Source organism: Psittacula echo, assembly GCF_963264785.1.
Source record: "Psittacula echo genome assembly, chromosome: Z".
Classification (NCBI taxonomy): Eukaryota; Metazoa; Chordata; class Aves; order Psittaciformes; family Psittacidae; genus Psittacula; species Psittacula echo.
In genome coordinates this window covers 81,593,832-81,617,234 of record NC_137742.1, presented here as the reverse complement: position 1 = coordinate 81,617,234, position 23,403 = coordinate 81,593,832, and the positions used below count along the sequence as shown (strand labels likewise).

Below are 23,403 nucleotides of genomic sequence, written 5' to 3'. Positions count from 1 at the left end.
CAATTTTTGACATTCTTCAGGCAGCACCTCCAGTTCCTCCAAGATGCTGGTTTTGTGCTTGCCCTTGTTAAGCAGGGCAGTTATGTGGGTATTGAGAGAAACTTTTCACAAGACCAGAACTGCATTTGCCACTGTTAGGTGTGACTAGCATATTTCTTAAACAGGTACCTGACTCCATTTCTTGCACAGCTCTCAGCCATTCAGGGTTTTACTGTTATAGGAAATGGTGTATGAATTTGATCCACTCCTCAGATGCACCTGAATGGAACTTTGCAGACTAGAGAAGGTCTGCAAAGTTCCTAAAAGGAGCAAAGAAGTAAACTCAGCCAAAATTCTAAGTATCTTTGAGGTTGTTTTTTTAACTATTTTTATTTATTCATTCATGGCTGTTCTACCAAATTGTAAAGGTATTGTTAAGAATTATTTTTGCACTCCTTTCTGCTGTGTTTTACAATGGAAAGAATCAGACTGAAAATGTGCAGGATACCTTACATTTCACTGGCACAGGCTGCCCAGAGAAGCTGTGGCTGCCCTGTCCTTGACAGTGGCCAAGGCCAGGTTGGACGGGGCTTGGAGCAACCTGGTCTAGTGGAAGGTGTCCCTGCCTGTGGCAGGGGGTTGGAAATGGATGAGCTTTAAGGTCCTTTCCAACCAAACCAACCTGTGACTCCATGATACTGTCACATTTACCTCATTGAAATATATTGAGCTTGTACTGTTTATGCTGATAGCAGATTCTGTTGTTTTATTTATAGTGCAATTTTTACCTAGAAGGATGTGAACATGCACTAGCTTCCTGAGGATCTACTGTACCCAACTAGAGAAAACTGCCAGTGAATAATTAACTTAGTCTTATTTTGTATTTTGTTTAAAGAAAATACTGCAAAATATAACGATAGCTATCCTACCAGGAAACTGAAAACACTTGCTTGTCTTTGTGGCATTAGCCCAGGGACAGTCTTACAACTAAAGAATTCAGGTTGTTCAGACACCTGGAGCTGCCTTGCTCTCTCATCTAAACCAATATTTTCTGCTGACTTCTTGTTACTACAACCTACAACATTAATCTGCACAAGGACATTTAGAGGCTTGGTAAATACTGAATAAAAATATATACCTAGCATGCTAACATATAGATATCTCTGGCATCTGAATAAATGTAAAGAGATCATTCCAGGTGGAAGAGGAACATACTACAGGATGTCCACAGGGAAAGAGTAAAACACTGTAAAGAAACAAGAAGTCAGTAATATCTGGATTAATATTAAAGTTGCAAATAGAAACAGGCACACATTGCTAGTGATGCTACGTATAACTCTGCAAGGTTTCAGAACTGAAGTTGGGGGGGGTGGAATTCTTACAATCTATGAAGCAGAAAATTAGAAAATTACGAGACAGACTGCGAGGTGAAATTACGAAGAATGGTAAGGTAGCTGAAATGTATTACTCCTTAAAATTTATTTACAAAGTATATTAAAAGGTAGGAAGGTATTTTCTTATGTTGTATGAACAACTGCAGGCTAGGTCATATGTGTTTAAGGAAAGATGGTCAGTGAAAACCTAGGCTTTAGTTTATTTGTTGTTTTACAGTTATACCCAACCAATAGTCCAGAAATCACCGAACAGCAAAATTAAGCAGGTCATCAATCATAAGCATGTAAATCAGCCTGGAGAGCTCACTAAGGTTGACTGATGTCTTGAAAAGTTAAAAGAAGACAACATTAGATCAAGTTAGTTGATATCAAGTAATGGTGGCAAGTGGCACCTTCTATAATTGCTTCTAATATGTACAAAAGATTTTAAAGAAACCATTAGGGACATTTGAATGTCTACATGTGTTAGTACTGTAATGAATGGATGTTCTCATTATTTTGAAAAGCATTGGCCCTGCCACTTGGTGATTCGCCTGTCATCCTATTCTTTGATGTCTCTATCTCTTCTTTCTCCCTCAAAGGTCCCCAAAACATACCATATTTATAAACACAGATTGAAAAAACCCAAACAAACAACAAAAAAAAAAAGGCAAACCCAGAAGCAGCATAAAGGTTTCTTGATTTAACTTGATTTCAGCTCTGAATAAAGGGACAGATTCAGCAAGGGGGTTCTGTGTGTGAGCAGTTGACATCTCCAGGACATCACAGAAACCAATGTGTTGATGCAGTTATCTCCAAATATTGTGGAAATGAAATTAAAGCATTTAGCCCTAAATAAAAAATTAAGCCAGAGTACCTTCACTATGATAAGGTCAGTACAGGTCTGGTCTGTGAAATAAGCCTTCAGAACAGCTTGTGGGAGTGTTTCTGCTCTTTTATGGAAGCCACTGTTTCTGTTTGCTCCAGACACGTGTGTGGTTATCAAACCAAAAATCAGTATCTTTGTTCTTTATCACTGTAAATCACAGACTGCCCACGTACTTTTAAACACATGATTTTAGTCTTCATTCATACAATTTAAATTTTATTGCTATCCCTTTCACTTCTGACACTTGGCAAAGTGTAGGCTTTCCTATAATCAGTGTAGGTTTTTCTACAGCCAAAGGACTTAATTTTTTCCTGGCTAGACTTTCTAATTTCTTAATGGTCCATTTATTTTGATGGTGGCTGTTTGTGAATGAATAGTGAGGAGGAGTCATTTAGTTTTTCTGTAGTACAATAGGGGTGAGCAAAGTAAACATTTGGAGATTTAAGTAGTTCAGTCAGCTTTTTTATGTAATTGACTTATTTTTCTTTGCAAAAAGTAAATATTCAAGTCTTTTATCTTCCACTAGTTGGGTAATGGTAACTATTTCTACCCTATTGAACTTTTTATCGTGTTTTCTTGAAATGCTTAATGATTTTTATTCATCTCCAAAAATGGATGGAGAATAAGGGAGCAAATTAAGTGTCCTGGGTTCAGCAGCAGCAGTCACTTTTTCTCCTTCTTAGTAGCTGGTGCAGCGCTGTGGTTTTGACTTTCGGCCTGGGAATAATACTGATAAAGTCAATGTTTTCAGTTACTGGTCAGAATGTTTACCTGACCAAGGACTTTGTGAATCTCATGCTCTGCCAGGGAGGAGGAGAAGCCGGGAGGAAGCAGGGACAGGACACCCAACCCAAACTAGCCAAAGAGGTATTCCATATCACAGCATGTCATGCCCAGGATGTAACTGGGAGCTACCCGGAAGGGCGCGTCCTCTTTTCTGTCGGGCTCTTTTCCGGCGGGCGGTATCGTATTCTCTTCCCTTGTTATTTCTCCTATCATTATTATTATTATTGGTAGCAGTAGTGATTTGTGTTATACCTTAGTTACTGGACTGTTCTTATTTCAACCTGTGGGAGTTACATTCTTTCGATTCTCCTCCCCATCCCTCCAGGGGTGGGGGGGTGGGGGTGAGGGAGTAGAAACTGTGTGGCTGACTTGCTGACTGGCTTAAACCACGACAGTTATTTTTGGCGCCCAACGTGGGGCGCAAAGCGTTGAGATAACGACAGATCTGACCGGAGTGTGTCTAATCGTATTTGTGATAAGCATTCAGTGTTTTGGATTAATAGTCACTCGTCACAATGCTGATTTATTGGCTCTCAAAGTTGTTGGTTTTGATCTCACAGTTTCAATATGTCATAGCTTACTTAGAGCCGGTATTTGCAGTGTTAGTGTTTTTCAAGTGTGGGGCTTGGGCTAAGGTTATTGTCTCATTGTACTTTATGGTAATGACTTGTAATACAATAGAATCATTGATCATGAAACTGGCCTGGCTTATGATCCCAGTGTGGTCACCACCTTTATACTTTGGGAAGTATATAATAGGGCAACTAAGATGATTAAGGGAGTGGAGCATCTCCCTTATGAGGAAAGGCTGAGGGAGCTGGGTCTCTATAGTTTGGAGAAGAGGAGACTGAGGGGTGACCTTATTAGTATATATAAATATATAAAGGGGGAGTGTCACGAGGATGGAGCCAGGCTCTTCTCAGTGGCAAACAATGATAGGACAAGGGGTAATGGGTACAAACTGGAACACAAGAGGTTCCACTTAAACTTGAGAAGAAACTTCTTCTCAGTGAGGGTGACGGAACACTGGAACAGGCTGCCCAGGGGGGTTGTGGAGTCTCCTTCTCTGGAGACATTCAAAACCCGCCTGGACACATTCCTGTGTAACCTTATCTAGGTGTTCCTGCTCCGGCAGGGGGATTGGACTAGATGATCTTTTGAGGTCCCTTCCAATCTCTAACATACTGTGATACTGTGATACTGTAATAGAAGTGCTTAGCAATTACACATCTTTTTTCTCCTTCTTGGGTGGTCAACCTGTGAAGGAGACATTCTTTTACCCTCCCAGCGCCCCCCCCCCAAGACCATTTACAGCATTGTTTGAGAGTTTTGAAGTTTTTGAATGGCCTTTTAATACTGTTGAGACCTGTTTGCTGATTGTAATGGGGATCACCATGTGGGCACGCATGCAGAGTGTGTTTTGTCCACAACCATTATGTCTGATCTCAAGAGTTAAGCAGAGTCAGGTTTGGGTCTTGTCTGGGGTTAAACGACAATATAGGGGGATCGAGAGATTTTCCCCGAGGCTGGACAGCCATGAGTGGCAGGGTGTGTGGGATAGTATGGGCAAGTATCCAGGTCAGTGGGCCCCTCCAGTGCTTTGGAATTTCACCACCGAACAAGTGCAAAATCCAGAAGAATTAGTAAAACACTTAAATGAGGTGTGTTGTCATCCTGGTCATACCAGAGAGGGACAAATCATGTCAACGTGCTGGGGCTTGGCCTATGCTTACCGGGCCTTATTCAACACTATCCAGCACCTTCAAAAGGAAAAAAATGTCCCTGGATCTGAGGGCAAAGCAGCAGACAGCGCAGCTACTCCAGCTCCGAGCACAGCAGCTACGCCACCCCCAGCGACAAGTACAGCAGCTACTCAAACTTCAGCTGCAACAGACAGGAAGCTACCCCAGTGACAAGTACAGCAGCTACACCAGCCTCAGCGACAAGTACAGCCGCTACTCAAACTTCGACTGCAACAGACAGCGAAGCTACCCCAGCTCCAAGAACAGCAGCTACACCACCCCCAGCGACAAGTACAGTTGCTACTCAAACCACAATGATGACTGCAGCTAAACCAGAGGACCAATTCATACCAATATCGATTGCCCCTGTATGCAAGAGAAAAAGCAAAAAAGAGGCAAGAAGGGTGAAGCAAGATGAAGAAACAATGTATTCACCACAAGGTCCAGCATTTGATCAGGAGTCATCATCACATGACGAAGAAGAAGAAGAAGAAGAAGAAGGAGAAGAAGAAGAAGAAGAAGAAGGAGAAGAAGAAGAAGAAGAAGAAGAAGAAGGAGAAGAAGAAGAAGAAGAAGAAGGAGAAGAAGAAGAAGAAGAAGAAGAAGAAGAAGAAGAAGAAGAAGAAGAAGAAGAAGAAGAAGAAGAAGAAGAAGAAGAAGAAGAAGAAGAAGAAGAAGAAGAAGAAGAAGAAGAAGAAGAAGAAGAAGAAGAAGAAGAAGAAGAAGAAGAAGAAGAGGAAGAAGAAGAAGAAGAGGAAGAAGAAGAAGAAGAAGAAGAAGAAGAAGAAGAAGAAGAAGAAGAAGAAGAAGAAGAAGAAGAAGAAGAAGAAGAAGAAGAAGAAGAAGAAGAAGAAGAAGAAGAAGAAGAAGAAGAAGAAGAAGAAGAGGAAGAAGAAGAAGAAGAAGAGGTGAATTCTCTACCTTGGACCTCAACCAAGCTACGGAATATGTGAAAAAATTTTACCCGTCAACGAGGGGAGCACATCATCACTTGGTTGCTCCGATGCTGGGACAATGGGGCTGATGGTCACGAGCTAGAAGGTACAGAAGCCAAGCAGCTGGGATCGCTTGCTAGAGAAGGGGGAATTGACAAAGCAATTGCAAGAGGGAAAAAGTCCCTCAGTCTTTGGAGGCGGCTCTTGGCAGCTGTGAAAGAACAGTTTCCATACAAGGACGATGTTATGAGTCGTTCGGCCAAGTGGACTACTTTAGGCAAAGGCATCCAGTCTCTGAGGGAATCAGCCATTGTAGAGATGATCTATCACATCAAACTGAACAACGGAGATATACCCATAGACCCAGATGAAGTCGAATGTACACGACCCATGTGGTGAAAACTTACACAGAAGGCACCGTCATCATATTCCCATTCATTGGCAACAGTAACCTGGAATGACATAGTACCACTAACAGTGGATGAAATGATTCATAAACTCCGAGAGTTCGAAGACTATCTCTCCCCTTCCATCATCTCAGCCGTGGAAAAACTGTCCCAGGATGTCAAACAATTGAGGGACGATCTATCTGATTTATCCAGCTCCTCACATGTACCAACACACGTCTCAGCTATTAACAAAAGGCGTCCTATTGTTTGAGAGAGAAGATATAGAAGGTACACGCCGCGGGACACACTATGGTCTTACCTGTGGGATCACGGAGAAGACATGACGAAGTGGGATGGAAAACCTACTTCAGATCTGGAGGAACGGGTGCATGAATTGAAAATAGGAACAAGGGTCAAGGCTGATCATCCCATGAGAGCTGCAGCTTCATTCTCTGATGAGCAGGTTCCCAGGTGGAGCAGAAGAGCTGATTTTACTCCAGCTCCTGTGCTAATGAAGAAACACGACTTAGGTGTCCAATGTTGTGATGACTATTAGAGGGGCCCTGCCTCCAGCCAGGTGGAGGTAGGGGACAATTGGATTTACTGGACTGTGTGGATCAGATGGCCTGGCACATCAGTTCCACAGAAGTATAAGGCTCTAGTAGATACCGGTGCACAGTGTACCCTGATGCCATCAAGCTGTCAAGGGGTGGAACCCATCTATATTTCTGGAGTGACAGGAAGATCCCAAGAGTTGACTGTACTGGAGGCTGAGATCATCCTGACTGGGAGGAAATGGCAGAAGCACCCCATTGTGACTGGTCCAGAGGCTCCATGCATCCTTGGCATAGACTACCTCAGGAGAGGGTACTTCAAAGACCCAAAAGGGTACCGATGGGCTTTTGGTATTGCTGCTTTGGAGACTGAGGAAATTGAGCAGCTGTCCGCCTTGCCTGGTCTCTCAGAGGATGCTTCTGTTGTGGGGTTGCTGAAGGTCGAAGAAAAATTGCCAATAGCTACCACAACAGTGTACCAGTGGCAATATCGCACCAACTGAGACTCCCTGATTCCCATCCATAAGCTGATCCGTAGTCTGGAGAGTCAGGGAGTGATCAGCAGGACCCGCTCACCCTTTAATAGTCCCATATGGCCAGTGCGAAAGTCTAACAGAGAGTGGAGACTAACAGTAGACTATCGTGGCCTGAATGAAGTCACACCACCATTGAGTGCTGCCGTACCGGACATACTAGAACTTCAGTATGAACTGGAGTCAAAGTCAGCCAAGTGGTATGCCACGACTGATATTGCCAATGCATTCTTCTCAATTCCTTTGGCAGCAGAGTGCAAGCCACAGTTTGCTTTTACTTGTAGGGGTGTCCAGTTCACTTGGAACTGACTGCCTCAGGGGTGGAAACACAGCCCTACCATCTGCCATGGACTGATCCAGAATGCACTGGAACAGGGGCAAGCTCCAGAACACCTGCAATACATTGATGACATTATCGTGTGCGGCGATACAGCAGAAGTCTTCAAGAAAGGGAGGAAAATAATCTAAATCCTTCTGAAAGCTGGTTTTGCCATAAAACAGAGTAAGATCAAGGGACCTGCACAGGAGATTCAATTTTTGGGAATAAAATGGCAAGATGGATGTTGCCAGATCCTCACAGATGTGATCAACCAGATAACAGCAATGTGTCCACCAACTAATAAGAAAGAAACACAAGCTTTCTTGGGTGCTGTGGGGTTCTGGAGAATGCGCATCCCAAATTACAGTTCGATTGTAAGCCCTCTCTATCATGTGACCCGGAAGAAGAATGATTTTAAATGGGGCCCTGAGCAACAACAAGCCTTTGAGCAAATTAAACGTGAGATAGTTCATGCAGTAGCCCTTGGACCAGTCCAAACTGGGCCAGATGTAAAAAATGTACTGTACACTGCAGCTGGGGAGAATGGTCCTACCTGGAGCCTCTGGCAGAAAGCTCCAGGGGAGACTCAAGGCCGACCCCTTGGTTTTTGGAGTTGGGGATACAAAGGATCTGAGGCCAGCTATACCCCACCTGAGGAAGAGATACTGGCAGCCTATGAAGGGGCTCAAGCTGCTTCAGAGGTGATTGGCACTGAAGCACAGCTCCTTCTGGCACCCTGGTTGCCCGTGCTGGGCTGGATGTTCAAAAGCAGAGTCTCCTCTACACATCATGCAACCGATGCTACATGGAGTAAATGGGCTGCACTAATTACACAACGAGCTCGAATAGGAAATCCCAGTCGTCCAGGCATTCTAGAAGTCATCATGGACTGGCCAGAGGGCAAAGATTTTGGAATGTCACCAGAGGAGGAGGTGATGCATGCTGAAGAGGCCCCACCATATAATAAACTGTCAGAAAGTGAAAAGCAGTATGCCTTGTCTACTGATGGGTCCTGCCGTATTGTGGGAAAGCATCGGAGATGGAAGGCAGCCGTATGGAGTCCTTGATGACAAGTTGCAGAAACTGCTGACAGAGAGGGTGAATCGAGTCAGTTTGCTGAGGTGAAAGCCATCCAGCTGGCCCTGGATATTGCTGAACCAGAAAAGTGGCCAGTACTTTATCTCCATACTGACTCATGGATGGTGGCAAATGCCCTGTGGGGGTGGCTGCAGCAATGGAAGCAGAGCAACTGGCAACGCAGAGGTAAACCCATCTGGGCTGCTGCACTGTGGCAAGATATCGCTGCCCGGGTGCAGAATCTGGTGATGAAGGTACGCCATGTAGACGCCCATGTACCCAAGAGTCGGGCCACTGAGGAACACCAGAACAACCAACAAGTGATAAAGCTGCTAAGATTGAAGTGGCTCGGATGGACTTAGATTGGCAACATAAAGGTGAATTATTTTTGGCCCGGTGGGCCCATGACACTTCAGGTCATCAGGGCAGAGATGCAACATATAGATGGGCCTGTGATCGAGGGGTGGACTTAACAATGGACAGTATTGCCCAGGTTATTCATGAGTGTGAAACATGTGCTGCAATTAAACAAGCCAAGCGGTTAAAGCCTCTTTGGTATGGAGGATGATGGCTGAAATCTAAATACGGGGAGGCCTGGCAGATTGATTATATCACACTCCCACCAACCCGCCAAGGCAAGCGCCATGTGCTTACCATGGTGGAAATGTTAGAGGAGGGTGAAATTTTCTGTAACCATTCTAGCAGTGATTATATTTGAAAAGTTTGTAAATCAATAGAAAGCCTTTGTACATATGTTAAAATTTTTTAACTTTGCTGTTCTGTATTTTAGATACTGTTCCAGTAGGTGATTGTGTTTAGAAATCGTGAATCAGTAGAGAAGCTTCATACACTGAATGCTGCAATTGTGTTGGTTTGTATCTTAGCTACTTTATAACTAAACACTACAATGGTGACTTTAGGAATAGAAACAAATATAACCTTGTATAATAAAAGGAGTGTAGAAAAGAATGTACTGTGAAACTCCAACTTAGCAGAACCAAAGATTAAGTAAGCCAGAACTACATACCAAAGGCAACTAAGTGAAAATGAGAGAATGCTGTGTCCACATAATGGTTGGGATTTGTCCAAAGAACAGAAAGGTGAAAAGGACAAAGTGAGGAAGACTCCTTACTTCATCAGGACGACCACCAGACGACCACCAGAGGGGGCTGCGCAAGCGCTGAAGAGGCTGATGTCGTAAAGGACTGATAAAGCAATCCCTGATACCTATTGCGAAACTTCTAACGTATAAATTGCGAACGCAATGTAACAGGGTTAGAACCAGATTTGGGTGCGTACCCCTGGTTCTCGGCGCCTTAATAAAGCACCTCATATAACCATTCCGATGGTTATGTGTTTGTCCTGACGCTAACAGAAGCAACCACCGGATGGCTGGAAACATACGCTGTGCCCCATGCCACTGCCCAGAACACTGTCCTGGGCCTTGAGAAACAGATTTTGTGGCAACATTGCACCCCAGAGACAACTGAGTCAGACAGTGGGACTCATTTCCGGAATTACCTTATAGACACTTGGGCCAAAGAGCATGGCATTGAGTGGGTTTATCACATCCCCTACCATGCACCAGCCTCTGGGAAAATTGAATGGTACAATGGGCTGTTAAAAACTACACTGAGAGCAATGGGTGGGGGAACTTTCAAGCATTGGGATACACAATTACCAAAGGCCACCTGGTTGGTCAACACCAGAGGATCTGCCAACAGATTTGGCCCAGCCCAGTCAGAACTTTTACATATTGTAGAGAGGGACAAAGTTCCTGTGATGCACGTGAAGAATTTGCTGGGGAAGACAGTCTGGGTTATTCCTGCTTCAGGTAAAGGCAAACCCACTCGTGGGATTGCTTTTGCTCAGGGACCTGGATATACTTGGTGGGTAATGTGGGAAGATGGAGAAGTCTGATGTATACCTCAAGGGGATTTGATTTTAGGGGAAACAGCCAATGAACTCAATTGTATGCTGTTGCCTGCTATGTAATACTTTTATCGCCCATCAACTAGAAGTCTGCAGGGCACCAGCAGCTGGCCCTGACTTCCCTCCGACCATCATCCCAACAGAGAATGAGCTTTGATAGAACCGGACGAGTTCTACAGTAAAGGAACGATCAGCATCAGCAGGCAACGATCCAACACTGCACACAGCCTCTCCTGCCCTGAAAGGCTGTTACAAGAGATGGAGCCCAACATCATGAACTGGATGGACTCAGCAGCTTTATAGGGATTGGTCCATGCACTAAGATAACAGTGCACTGAGATGAGAATGAGGGTATATGGAAAATGTGGGATCTGAGCATGATGTGAATGGTATGGAATAAGGGGTGGATACTGTCCTGGGTTCAGCAGCAGCAGTCACTTTTTCTCCTCTAGTAGCTGGCGCAGCGCTGTGGTTTTGACTTTCGGCCTGGGAATAAGACTGATAAAACCAATGTTTTCAGTTGCTGGTCAGAATGTTTACCTGACCAAGGACTTTGTGAGTCTCATGCTCTGCCAGGGAGGAGGAGAAGCCGGGAGGAAGCAGAGACAGGACACCCAACCCAAACTAGCCAAAGAGATATTCCATACCACAGCACATCATGCCTGGGGATGTAACTGGGAGCTACCCGGAAGGGCGCGTCCTCTTTTCTGTCGGGCTCTTTTCCGGCGGGCGGTATCGTATTCTCTTTCCTTGTTATTTCCCTTATCATTATTATTATTGGTGGTAGCAGTAGTGATTTGTGTTATACCTTAGTTACTGGACTGTTTTTATCTCAACCCGTGGGAGTTACATTTTTTCGATTCTCCTCCCCATCCCTCCAGGGGTGGGGGGGTGGGGGTGAGGCAGTAGAAACTGCATGGCTGACTTGCCGACTGGCTTAAACCACGACATTAAGAAAAAGTTGATCTGATGCAGTTTTGGGATGTAAAGAAGATAAAGCATTTGGAACAACTTCCAACAAATATCCTGAGTGTATCTGTTGTTTAGACTGCAGTGGACATACGGTGAAGCCATATCTGTTGTTTAGACTACAGTGGACATACAGTGAAGCCATTCTCAGTAAGCTAAACAAGATGATAGCAAACATTTTTTCTCTATGCTCAGCTAAATAGCTTTTGATAGACACTTTAATTTTACAATCTTCAGGAGTTTGGAAGGAACAGGAGGCAGGTTCAAAGCCCATCAGCCCCTGCTCAGTATATCAAGCTGTAAGAAAGGAAGGGGGCAATCCATTACACATAAATAGCTATAGTTATCTAGCATGATCTATATTGTCATATTACACTTCTCATAAAGTCAACACTTTAAAGTTTTCTTCTAAAGTGACACATAGATTTACACTTTCAACAGTCGCACCCTCATAGCACTGCCATTGTAACACAGGAGAAATCTGTCAGATAACTTTTTTTTTTTTGTAAAAGGAATGTAAACATAGATTTGTGACATAGATCTGAGTGTAAAAACAAAAAAAGTAAATAATGACTTGAAATGTACTTTGTAGAAATATTGGTCATAATATGACACTTCCAACAGAAATGGCATGTGTGGTTCTGTAACTGTTAGCAAATCTTTAAGGAATTTTAAAATTGGGAAGGATGGGATTAATTTCCAGGATGGGAAGAGGTATGTGCAATAGGGAGAGGGCCAAAGTACCTCTTCTTAAAAACCTAGAGTAAAATTTGACAATTTGAATTACAAAATGGCTTGAATCATGCAGCTGGTGACTAGCTTTTTCAGCAGAACTGTGCTAAAAAGAATAGGTCAACCTAAGAGTTATATATTAACCCAAAGCAAAATCAATCTGGGGACAGGCATTGAAAACACTTTTTAACTTGGAAAATAATTAATGTGTAGAGCAGTCTTCTAGGTAATGTCACTGAAAAAAGGATATGGGTCATTCAGTAAACAGTTGGGTATTGTTCAGAAAATGCGGTATTAAAATGTGACAGAGGTTTGATGAATCTAATAGCCCTCTTCTCCACCATGTCTTTGATCTAATGTATTCTCATTGGGCATTTGCCACTTGATGCCAGGTGTTATTGCTCATAGGGAAAATACTATCAATTTCTCTTAGTTGTCTGCGTTTTAGCAGTCTGAGAGAACAAATCTGTATAGAAGTGCCCTGAGAATGGCAGGAGGCTGTGAATATGGGAATGGCCTCCATGAACCATAATTTTGCCCTTATAATTTTCACCTGGATACCAACTACACAGCTGTAATAATGCAGTTCAGAAACTCTTAAGTGAAGGGAGAAAAATGACTGAAGAAATTCCACAATGACTAGATATTTAGAGGGATGGCAAAAGGAGAATCTCTAACCTTTGCTATGTGAAACCATTTACAGCAATAGGACTTTTATTTCCATAATTCATGTGCTGTTTGAAACAGTGCTGCATTCATGAAGCTCAAGTTCTTGGAATTGTCGGCATTTCCAAAGCAAAGTAATTTTGCTTCTGGAAGATTCTGTGAAACATCATTTAAAAGTGTAAGCAAAAGAAAAGTATACAAAAATTAAATGTACATTTTTAAGCTTTTAACTAGAATGTTTTAATGGTGCTGACAATTTTGTAAAGACCCTGTTATGTTACAGTATGGTGTAATTGGACAATAGAATCATTGTGAAGGTTGTTCAGGTGAAAGAACTATCCAGCTGCAGCAATGTTTCAAAAAAATCTGGGTGGGATGAAGTGCATCAAGTGAATCACACTTAATTGTCAGACTCCTTTAATAACTAATGGTACACCATGCATAGATGAAAGAAGTGAGATGAAATAGATCTGTGGGTTTGTTGTACAGATTAATAATTTGAAAAAACATGACCAGAGGTGTCCTACCTAGTAAGAAGTGGATTTCCATTTTTTTAACATTCTTCTAGATGTGGGATCCAGGTGCTTTAACAAGAGCTACCTTAGGTCTTTCAAATATGCCAAAAGTTTCATCAAGACTGGCTTTAAAATAATACTTTAGCCAGTTTAGTAAGATCTTACTAGTATTTGTCATGGATGTATCCCCATTTTCTTTTTCCACATGAAATAAACAGAAAGAATGAGAGAAAAAAATCTAAATTGTGGAGAACTGGATTATTCTAATTTCAATAAAGAGAGAATAAGAAGGAAATCCTGTAAGGTTGTGTCCGAGTTAAAGTAGTTCTTAAAAGATCAAAATACTAATTATTTAGCATTTCTCAGGCTATGAGGACCTCAGGCATTTGAAAAAGAGAACCAACATTAATCCAAGGTTGCACTGGAAATCTGTCAAAATAACGCAGGTGGGAAGGACATGAATATTTTCCTGTATTTTTTCTTTTACATATTCCATGCTTTTGCTGTTTTCAAGTTGACTTTTGCCTGTTTAAAGAAACAGACTAATGGAGAATGTGTTGTATCCTCAATCTTTCAGACGCCATCTATGTCCTTGCACTCAGGTAATTGGAAGTGAAATTGCAAGACTGCTGAAAAAATCTGCTGGAGGATGCTTTAGAATATGTTCAAAAGGCACATTTTTTCCAGACTCACCTACATAAAGGCACTGTGTTTGAAATGGATTTCCATAACTGTTTACATTAGTACTAGCATGTTTGAGATCTGATACAGCTTCCTTTTTAATTTTTTAATACAAGTGCCGTACAAGATGAGAGGAGTTGTGATTGCCAGAGGTAACTGACTACTTTTGTAATGGAAGAAGCTACTGATTCTCCCAGGTACAGCAAAAAGTATTTTCAAGTGCTTTGTTGTATAAACACAAGGCAGAATTTTACCAGAGCCCTTAAAACTGACAGTACTGTGGCAGAGTCTATACCATGCAGATATGGGGGTTATCTTTCGCTCTTTTTAGTCTTCTGAGAATATGTCTAAGAGGCAAAGCCTCAAGAAATACAATTGTCCTTTTAAGCTTATAGGGTAAATGGACGATCTTATCATTACAGCATAGTGTTTGGAGCTGCCAAAACCCTGCGCAGCCAACTTCTGCATTTCCAGGGTAGTCAGGAGTTGAGTAATGCATATAATGCAAGGATATGAGTAATATGTAAATGCAGCTGTAAGGTGTTTTTTTGAAAATGATCAGAGAAAGCCACAATTTGACAAGGAGGCTGCTGCATGAGTGGCATACCCTGTGTATCCTGACACTGGTGGGAGTGCCCATAGCCCATCACACTGCCCAGCGCATTACAGCTCATGCCTATGGTAGCTGACAGTGCCAATCTCGAGAGCTCCCATGCCAGCCTAGGGCTGGCCAGGCTCACCCATGGGAACTTCCCCTTCCCTGTTGCTACCAGGAGAAGCTGGGAAGCAGAAAAGCTGGCATGCCATCAAACTCCCTTTTCTCTTTTGCCTGAAGGCAATCCGTATATCAAGGTTGCTGTGAGGCTGCAGATTCTGGAAAGCTCCCTGCATCTCAGATGGCAGCATCTTATGCCTGGTCCTGTGTCACCAAACCCAGGCAATTCTGCGCAGTGAGGAGTTTCTAGATTTTGGTGGAAGATTCTCAAGCAAGAGCCACATCTCTGGCAGTGTTCAAAGACAAGTTGAAAGAGGCTCAGAGCAACCTGGTCTAGTGGAAGGTATCCCTGCCTATGGCAGTGTGGTTGAAACTGGATGGCTTTTAAGGTCCCTTCCAACCCAAACAATTCTGTGATTCTATGAAGCAGCAGTACTTGCAGCCCAGCCTTGTTATGTGCACTGCTCTCTCCTGCACCTGAGGATGTGGGTTAGTCTGTTCTGTGTGGAGTGATCCTCTTCTTAAGTGTTCTGCTCCGTTTGCAGTCAAAACAGAAGGAAAAGAAAAAAATAACATGAGCTGGTAAATGAAGGGGTTAACACTGTGAAGACTGTGGGTGCAAGCAGGGTTCTGTTAAAAATGAAACGAAATTGGGTGGAGGTAGATAAAAAGAAATCTGAAATAATGGTTCTATAGAATATGGCCTTTCCACATAGGCAGAAATCTTTCTTTTCACTTCTGTCTGAAGAGAGAGTCAAATAGAGAATCTCGTCTCTTAATTAGAAAGAAAAATACTCATCAAACACATCTCATCACTGGAAAGCTAATGATCCACAGCTGCTAGTCTGAAAGGGCAGGCTTTTTTTCTGAACAGTAGGAAGTGTTAATCATTTTGGATGAGATTTCTTTTTAAAATATACTGTAGTTTGCGAAAGAATAGGATATTCAGTGTTCTAACTTAAATTATTTTTTGAAGTGTTGTACACCAAGGATAGTGTCATGTGTCTCCCTGAATGATCATTTAATGCATGTGTCTCTCACTAAGAGTATCATAGAATCACAGAATGGTTTGGGTTGGAAAGGATCTTAAGACATCTAGTTCTAACCTCCTGCCATGGGCAGGGACATCTCTCATTACACCATGTTGCCTAAGGCCCTGTCCAGCCTGGCCTTGAACACTGCCAGGGATGGGTCATGTGATGTTTTAAATGGCCAGTTCATGCCTGTGACTCTGAAAATCTTGATCTCATGGGGAAGAAGGAAAAAAGTCCTTCCTTATATTCTTCTGTGTAGGGAATGGCAGCTATATTAAACTGTAACCTTTGAGACTCCTACTCCTCACTTACAATAGTTGGCTTGTTTCAGTAGCAATGAGGCTCCTTTTTTAAAATATCTAGAGCCATTGTTTTCTTGGAAGAGATCTTACCACATACAGTACATGTTTCAATAGATGCCTTACACGCATAGGCAAGTCCATAAACTGACCTTTTAAACTTGCTCCATAGCTATTCTGGATTTTTAGCCCCCATACTTGTTTAATTGTTGAATACGTAGGATTTCCTCCCTTCCTGTGTAAAGAGAAGGTTTCTGCGTAGCACTACACTTCTTCTCTCTCTTCCCTCCAGCTACTGGGTTCTTTAAGTCTTAGTCCTGTTCTGCACCATATTTTGGGTTTGCTTATGTTTACTTGTTTTTTTACAAGTTTTGTATAATTGTAATACTAATACTAAAATACTAATACTGGGAATCTGCTTGCTTTCTCCCATGTGCATTTCATGAGTGCATTTCTCTTCTGGGGAAGATAGGCCATTTGCTTGCAGTGTCATCGCTGCGCTGGTCTCACACAGCACACATCTCATTTGTGTTGCAAATACAGAGTCCTTGTTTTCCTAGTGACTGGCTGAGACAAGTGCCTGAAAGGAGGAACTGGTTGAGATTCAGCCAGACTAGATAGAAATGTAAGTGGCAGGTCAGTGAAATTATCTACAGGAGGTGGTGAATGTAATAGCCACATTTTTGAAAGGTATTTCCATACAAGTCATAAAGAGGTAATAATATAATATTTTACTGGCCCACAGAGCACAGTACTATAGGGAATTAATACTTTTAAGGATCGTCTGGCACTGATAAACTTGAAGTGAGAGGTGTTTGGATGAGAATTCACTGATTTTCTGGAGTACAAAGTACTTGATGGCCATGTTCCTCAGTGTCTGTTGAGGTCCGTATCTCTTGAGGGGTTGTTGGTTTCTACTGTATCTACACATTGTGTGGATATTACTTGATTTTCTTTCCATCTTTCTAGCCAAAGTTCACATGGGACCATAAGAAAGACTCTATGCATTGCCATTTCTTAACAGGTAATCTCCAGTACTTGGTTTTCTGATACCTGGGTCCTGTTTGCCAAATTCCAGAGCTCCCTTCAGCGTGCATCCATTGACTTGAATAATTTCTGAGGTGAAAGGGTGCAAGGACTATTTTCTTTTCTTTTGAGACACAAATTCTGTTGCAAGTTGCCTTTATCAAATTTACTGCATCAAATCTCTATAATCTTGCTCTCAGAAGAGTGGTTAGCAAGTTCATGGAAGAACTCTTGAATTCCTTGAGCTGATATTTGCTTCTTATTCATTACCATTTCTGACAGATTTCCTTTTAAACTAAACAACCTAAAAAAGGCAGTTTCCTTTCAAATCAAAAGCTGTTAGAAGTGCTGGTATCCTCTTACATATGTCACACACACACTGCTTTTTTATTTCTTTCAGTATTTATTATGTTTGACTTACAGTCTCACAGGACTTCCATATATATAACGCTCAGTGGTAGAAGGTAGGGCATGAGGTACGTTAGCTCATCTTGAGAAAGGAGATTACTCAAAATGCAGATTTTTTTTCTTTTACATGGAAGCTGGTATTTGGTAAGAGTATTTTATTTTAACTCTAAGCAAAAATCCAGCAGAAGATTGTTTAAATGCCCATTTTAGTCTTAGATTTATCTTGGTGGCTGATTTGGGAAAATGAGCCCCTTTTAGTTCACCTAGTATTACCTAACTACGTTACATTTTAGTTTACATAGCTATTGGCATTGCTTTAGTTCTGTGGCACAGCACCTTCTGTCATTTTAGTAGGTATTAAAAATACAAATATCCAAAACAGTAATTATTTGGATGGTAAAGGCTTATTAAGATTTCTGGGTGTATATCCAGCTGTGGTACAGAGCGTGATTTGCTATAGTGCTTTCACATTCAGTTTTTGTTGTATTACGAGAAAACACGCCAAAGTTATGGCTAGAGCTGGCTAAAATAGGGGTGTTTTGTTCACAGGCAAAACCAGATGTAAAAATGGTTCCCATCTCAGTTCAGATATTTTTAATTCTTTCCTGCAAAACAGTAATTTTGTACCAGCACCAGAACATTCAAGCTTCCAAAAAGTCATGTCTGTACCACCTGATGGGTCTGACGGAGATCAAGTCCAGCATATGAAGCTGATCAGATTTCCATGGCAGAGATCTGAGGTGTACAGATGGTTTCTCCTGGGGTGCTATCCTTGTGTGGCCCCAGCACTGGAGAGTATCCCCGGTTACCAAGGCACATGCTTCTGCCATCTTCCAGCCATGCAGCACTCTAGGGTGCTGAAGAAACACTTCAACGAATCAGTTTTCAAAGGGGTGGACTTAGGTGGCTTCTCAGCTTTCCTTTTAATCCCATTTTCAGGGAGTCTGTGGTCAGTACTGTTTTACTTGTTTTCATTTTTACCTTTTAGTGTGATTTTTTTTTTTGCAAGGTTTTTTTTCCGATTTAATTGTGTTGTTTACTTCTTCTGCTTGCTTGTGTGACATTACTAGTAAATGATCAAGTTCTTTCTTCTAAATAGATTATTAATTTTTATTCGTGGAAATAACTAAGTTTTCTTTCCTAAGTTGTAGCTTTATTATTATGCTATTTGCATTATTTTACTTACATAAGCATTATTTTACAACAGAACAATTAATACAATTAATATTCCTCTTAGACTCCATCAATTTTACTTTTGCATGAATTAAAGTATGAGCAGAAAGTGTAGCAGTTGTTTCATGTGGGTAAGTGGCTGTTCAGCAAAGTGGTTAACAACTTTCCTGCCTAAGGAGAGGTGGGTTTCCTTAGAATTGTCTTAACTTATTAGTCTTAACTGTGCACAGTAGTTTAATGTAATGCTGATTTGAATCACTTTTTCTGCTCTGTCTTCTAGATTTTTCTTTTTGTGGTCTGGAACTTTGAGCTCTACATGATACCACTGGCTTTGTTGTTGCTTCTGGCATGGAACTACTTCTTGATCATATCAGGGAAAGATAATAGGCAACATGATATGGTAAGTCTTCTCTACTTCAAGAGCATACATGTCCTTTCCTTTTTTAACCAGACAAAATTCTGTAATTGAATTAACTATGACATCTTTTTGAAAATGTCTCAGTTCACAATGCTTGATAAACAATTTTCCCACCTGCAATTTAATTTAAATTTTCTCCTGCTGTTCTGTAAATATGCTTGGTTTTGTTGAAAATATTGTGTAAAAATACAGTAGAACATGTACTATCCTTAGAATCTGGTTTGTGTGGAAGCAGAGATGAGAGGCATGACCACCTTTTCTGTGTTCAGGAGAAAGCACATTCTTTGAAAATGTTTTTGTGTGCTTAAGTCCTTATGTTGCATTTTTTTGTGTCGCATATTGAAGTTAAAGGTTGAAATTTTTCCAATTTGTTAACAGTTTCAGAATATATCACATTTTATTGTATTTCACAGTTTATCATTAATATGTTAGCATTTATTGAGCTTAACATAGGACTTTTCTTATTATTTTCTTCTCATCTAATGCTGTCACTTAAATGCATATAGTTGGGATATAAAGTAACAAACATCTACTAATAACTGCCATTTATTATTAATAAAAGCATGGTTGAGTACTACATATCGGAAGCTGAATTTGTTTCTATGCTGTGCAAATTTTCTAGTGTCCAGGCAGCTTAAGGATTTTGCATGTATACTATTGCTGAGACTGATGAATTTGATACTTACATCAGTATTCATATCCCAAAAGCAGTGTACTTTATAGGACATTATGATGTGGATGGATAACTGGATGGGGGGGAAAAAACCAAAATGCGTTAAATAATTGGTGTCAGAGGATAGTGATTAATGAAGGTTGGTTACAAGTGGAGTACTGCAGTGTACAAGGACCTTTCATGTTTAACATCTCTGTCAATGACCTGTAGGAGGTGGCAAAGTGCACTCCCATCCAGTTTTTGGGTGACGCCAATTAATACCATGGATCTGCCAGTCAAAGAGACATAGGTAGGCTGGAGAAATGCGACAGCAGGAACGTGATGAAATTAAAGAAGATGAAATATGAAGTCTTGCTCATAGGGAGGAATAACGCCCTGCAGTGATGCAGGTAGGGGATTGAATGTCTGGGAAGCAATTGCCTGAATTGGGCCTGGTCGTCTTGGAAGACAGCAATAAATATGAGCCAGCAGTGTGCCCCAGCAGGAAAGAGGGCCTCCCACATCCTGGACTGCATTAATAGGAGCACAAACAGTGGATTGAGGGAAGTGATTATGACCTCTGCTCAGCACTTGGTAGGCTAAATCTAGAAAAGTGTCCAGTTTGGGCCACCCCAGTTCAGGAAAGCTTTTGATTAACTTGAGTGACTTCAGTGGAGAGCTACCAAGATGGTAAGGGGGCTTGAGCACTTGGTCTGTAAGGAGAAGCTGAGGGAAACTGGCTTGAAAGATCCTGGAGAAGAGAAGGCTTCAGATGACCTAAAAGGGCAGACAAGAAAGCTGGAGAGGGACTTTTTACAAGGACATGTAGGGACAGGACAAGGGGGAATGGCTTTAACCTGACAGGATGGAGACTGAGATTAGATTTTAGAAAGGAGTTCTTCCCTGTGAGGGTGGTGAGACACTAGCACATGTTGCCCAGAGAAGCTGTGGCTGCGCCATCCCTGGCAGTGTTCAAGGCCAGGTTGGATGGGGCTTGGAGCAACCTGGTCTAATGTGAGTTGTCCCAGTCCATGGCAGGGGTTGGAACTGGATGAGCTTTAAGGTCCCTTCCAACCCAAACCATTCTTATTCTGAGATATCTTAGACCTGAGCAGCAGCTCTCCACTATCTATATGGAGGTTATCAAGAAAATGGAGCTAGACTCTTCACAGTGACGTGTGGTTGAAGAGAAAACAGGCATAATTTAAAACAAAAGTTCTGACTTGAGAACATTTTCTGTAATTATCAAGCCATGGAAGAGGTTGTGTAGGAAAGTTCTACAGTTGCTGGTAGAAGTTTTCAGAATCGGAGTGGATAAAGCTCTGAGCAACCTGATCTGACCTCATGGCTGACTCTTCTTTGAGTAGGAAGTTGGAGGTCCCTTCAAGTCTCAGTGAAACCCATGGCATGCTAATAAAAACCTGAACGTACACAAGTTTAGTGTGGGGTGTCCCTGCCCATGGCAGGGGGGTTGGAACTAGATGATCTTAAGGTCCTTTCCAACCCTAACTATTCTATGATTCTATGATTCCAAGAACCATGGGACCTGATGAAATCCATCCGCGGGTCCTGAAGGAGCTGGCGAATGAAGTTGCTAAGCCACTGGCCATCATATTTGAAAAATCATGGCAGCCAGGTGAAGTTCACCACAACTGGAAAAAGGGAAATATAACCCCCATTTTCAAGAAGGGGAAAATGGATGACCCGGGGAATTACAGACCAGTCAGTCTCACCTCTGTGCCTGGCAAAATCTTGGGGCAGATTCTCCTGGAAGGCATGCTAAGGCACGTGAAAAACAACAAGGTGCTTGGTGACAGCCAGCATGGCTTCACTGAGGGGAAATCTTGCCTGACCAGTCTGGTGGCCTTCTATGATGGGGCTACGGAACTGATGGACAGGGGCAGAGCAGTTGATGGCATCTACCTGGACTTGTGCAAAGCATTCAACACTGTCCCACACGGCATCCTTCTCTCTAAATTGGAGAGACATCAATTTGATGGATGGACCACTTGGTGGATAAGGAACTGGCTGGATGGCAGCACGCAAAGAGTTCTGATCAATGACTCAATGTCCGGCTGGAGCCCAGTAACGAGTGGTGTCCCTGAGGGATCGGTGTTGGGATCGGTCTTGTTCAACATCTTTGTCGGTGACACGGACGGTGGGACTGAGTGCGCCCTCAGCAAGTTTGCCAATGACACCAAGCTGTGTGGTTCGGTTGATACGCTGGAGGGAAGAAATGGCATCCAGAGGGACTTCAACACGCTTGTGAGGTGGGCTGATGCCAACCTGATGAAGTTTAACCATGCCAAGTGCAAGGTCCTACACCTGGGTCGGAGCAATCCCGGGCACAGCTACAGGTTGGGCAGAGAAGAGATTCAGAGCAGCCCTGCAGAGAAGGACTTGGGGTTGTTGTGTGATAAGAAACTGAACATGAGAAGGCTGCAGTGTGTGCTTGCAGCCCAGAAAGTCAACCATATCCTGGGCTGCATCAAAAGAAGCATGACCAGCGGGTCGAAGGAGATGATCCCGCCCCTCTCCTCTGCTCTCGTGAGACCTCACTTGGAGTATTGTGTGCAGTTTGTCAGTCCTCAACATAAAAAGGGCACGGAACTGTTGGAACAAGTCCAGAGGAGGGCCACGAGGATGGTCAGGGGACTGGAGCACTTCCCGTATGGAGACAGGCTAAGAAAGTTGGGGCTGTTCAGCCTGGAGAAGAGAAGGCTGCATGGAGACCTCATAGCAGCCTTATAGTATCTGAAGGGGGCCTATAAACATGTTGGGGAGGTACTCTACGTCATGGACTGTAGTGATAGAACAAGGAGTAATGGGTTCAAACTTGAAGAGGGGAAGTTTAGATTGGATATAAGTAAGAAATTCTTTACTGTTAGGGTGGTGAAGCACTGGAATTTGTTGTGAATGCTCCATCCCTGGCAGTGTTCAAGGCCAGGTTGGACGAAGCCTTGGGTGGCATGGTTTAGTGTGAGATGCCCCTGCCCATGGTGGGGGGTTGGAACTGGATGATCTTAAGGTCTTTCCAACCCTAACTATTCTATGATTCTATGATTCTAATATCTAGCAACTGCAATTATTAGTGACCAGGGAACTGATATAGCCCTGATCCTGGCACTAGTATTGCTGTCTGTATCACTAAGACTGTTATGCTTCCAAGGGTCATCTAAAAATAAGGGTTGATGATATAGTCCCTAATCCTGAAGTTTGTTACATTTATATCAAAAGACCAAGATCAAGATTTAAGAGATGTTTAAATCACAACCCTAGGTCTCTTGCTGCATGAAATGCTTAAAGCTTCTCAACCTGAAGATTTTATGGGTAACTAAAATCCCTCATGAAAAGAAAGGTTTCACTAGCTTCAATACACTTCATTTGTCTCTCAAATAACGCCTGCCTGTTAAGATTAATTGGGTCATGTAACTTTACTAACAAAATAGCAAAGCTATTGATGGGTTCTGTTAAGGACACCAAGTGCTAGTCTAAACGTTCCTCTTGGTGAGATTCCTTCAGACCAAGATGCACAGCTCATGTCATCCAATCCTATTCGTTCAAAAAATCTGATATCTGTGCCATTAATTACTATTTTTTGTTTGAG

The 23,403-nt window shown here is 42.3% G+C and overlaps 1 protein-coding gene across 1 annotated transcript in view; it reads left to right on the top strand.

The window, feature by feature from the left end:
• The window catches only part of MCTP1 (multiple C2 and transmembrane domain containing 1), a gene marked incomplete at its 3' end in the record, with an annotated part of 278,893 nt that overhangs the window by 206,444 nt on the left and 49,046 nt on the right, over positions 1–23,403 (top strand). Inside the window, 1 exon segment of the mRNA XM_080636973.1 lies at positions 19,007–19,126. Coding sequence (XP_080493099.1) covers positions 19,007–19,126 — 120 coding nt within the window.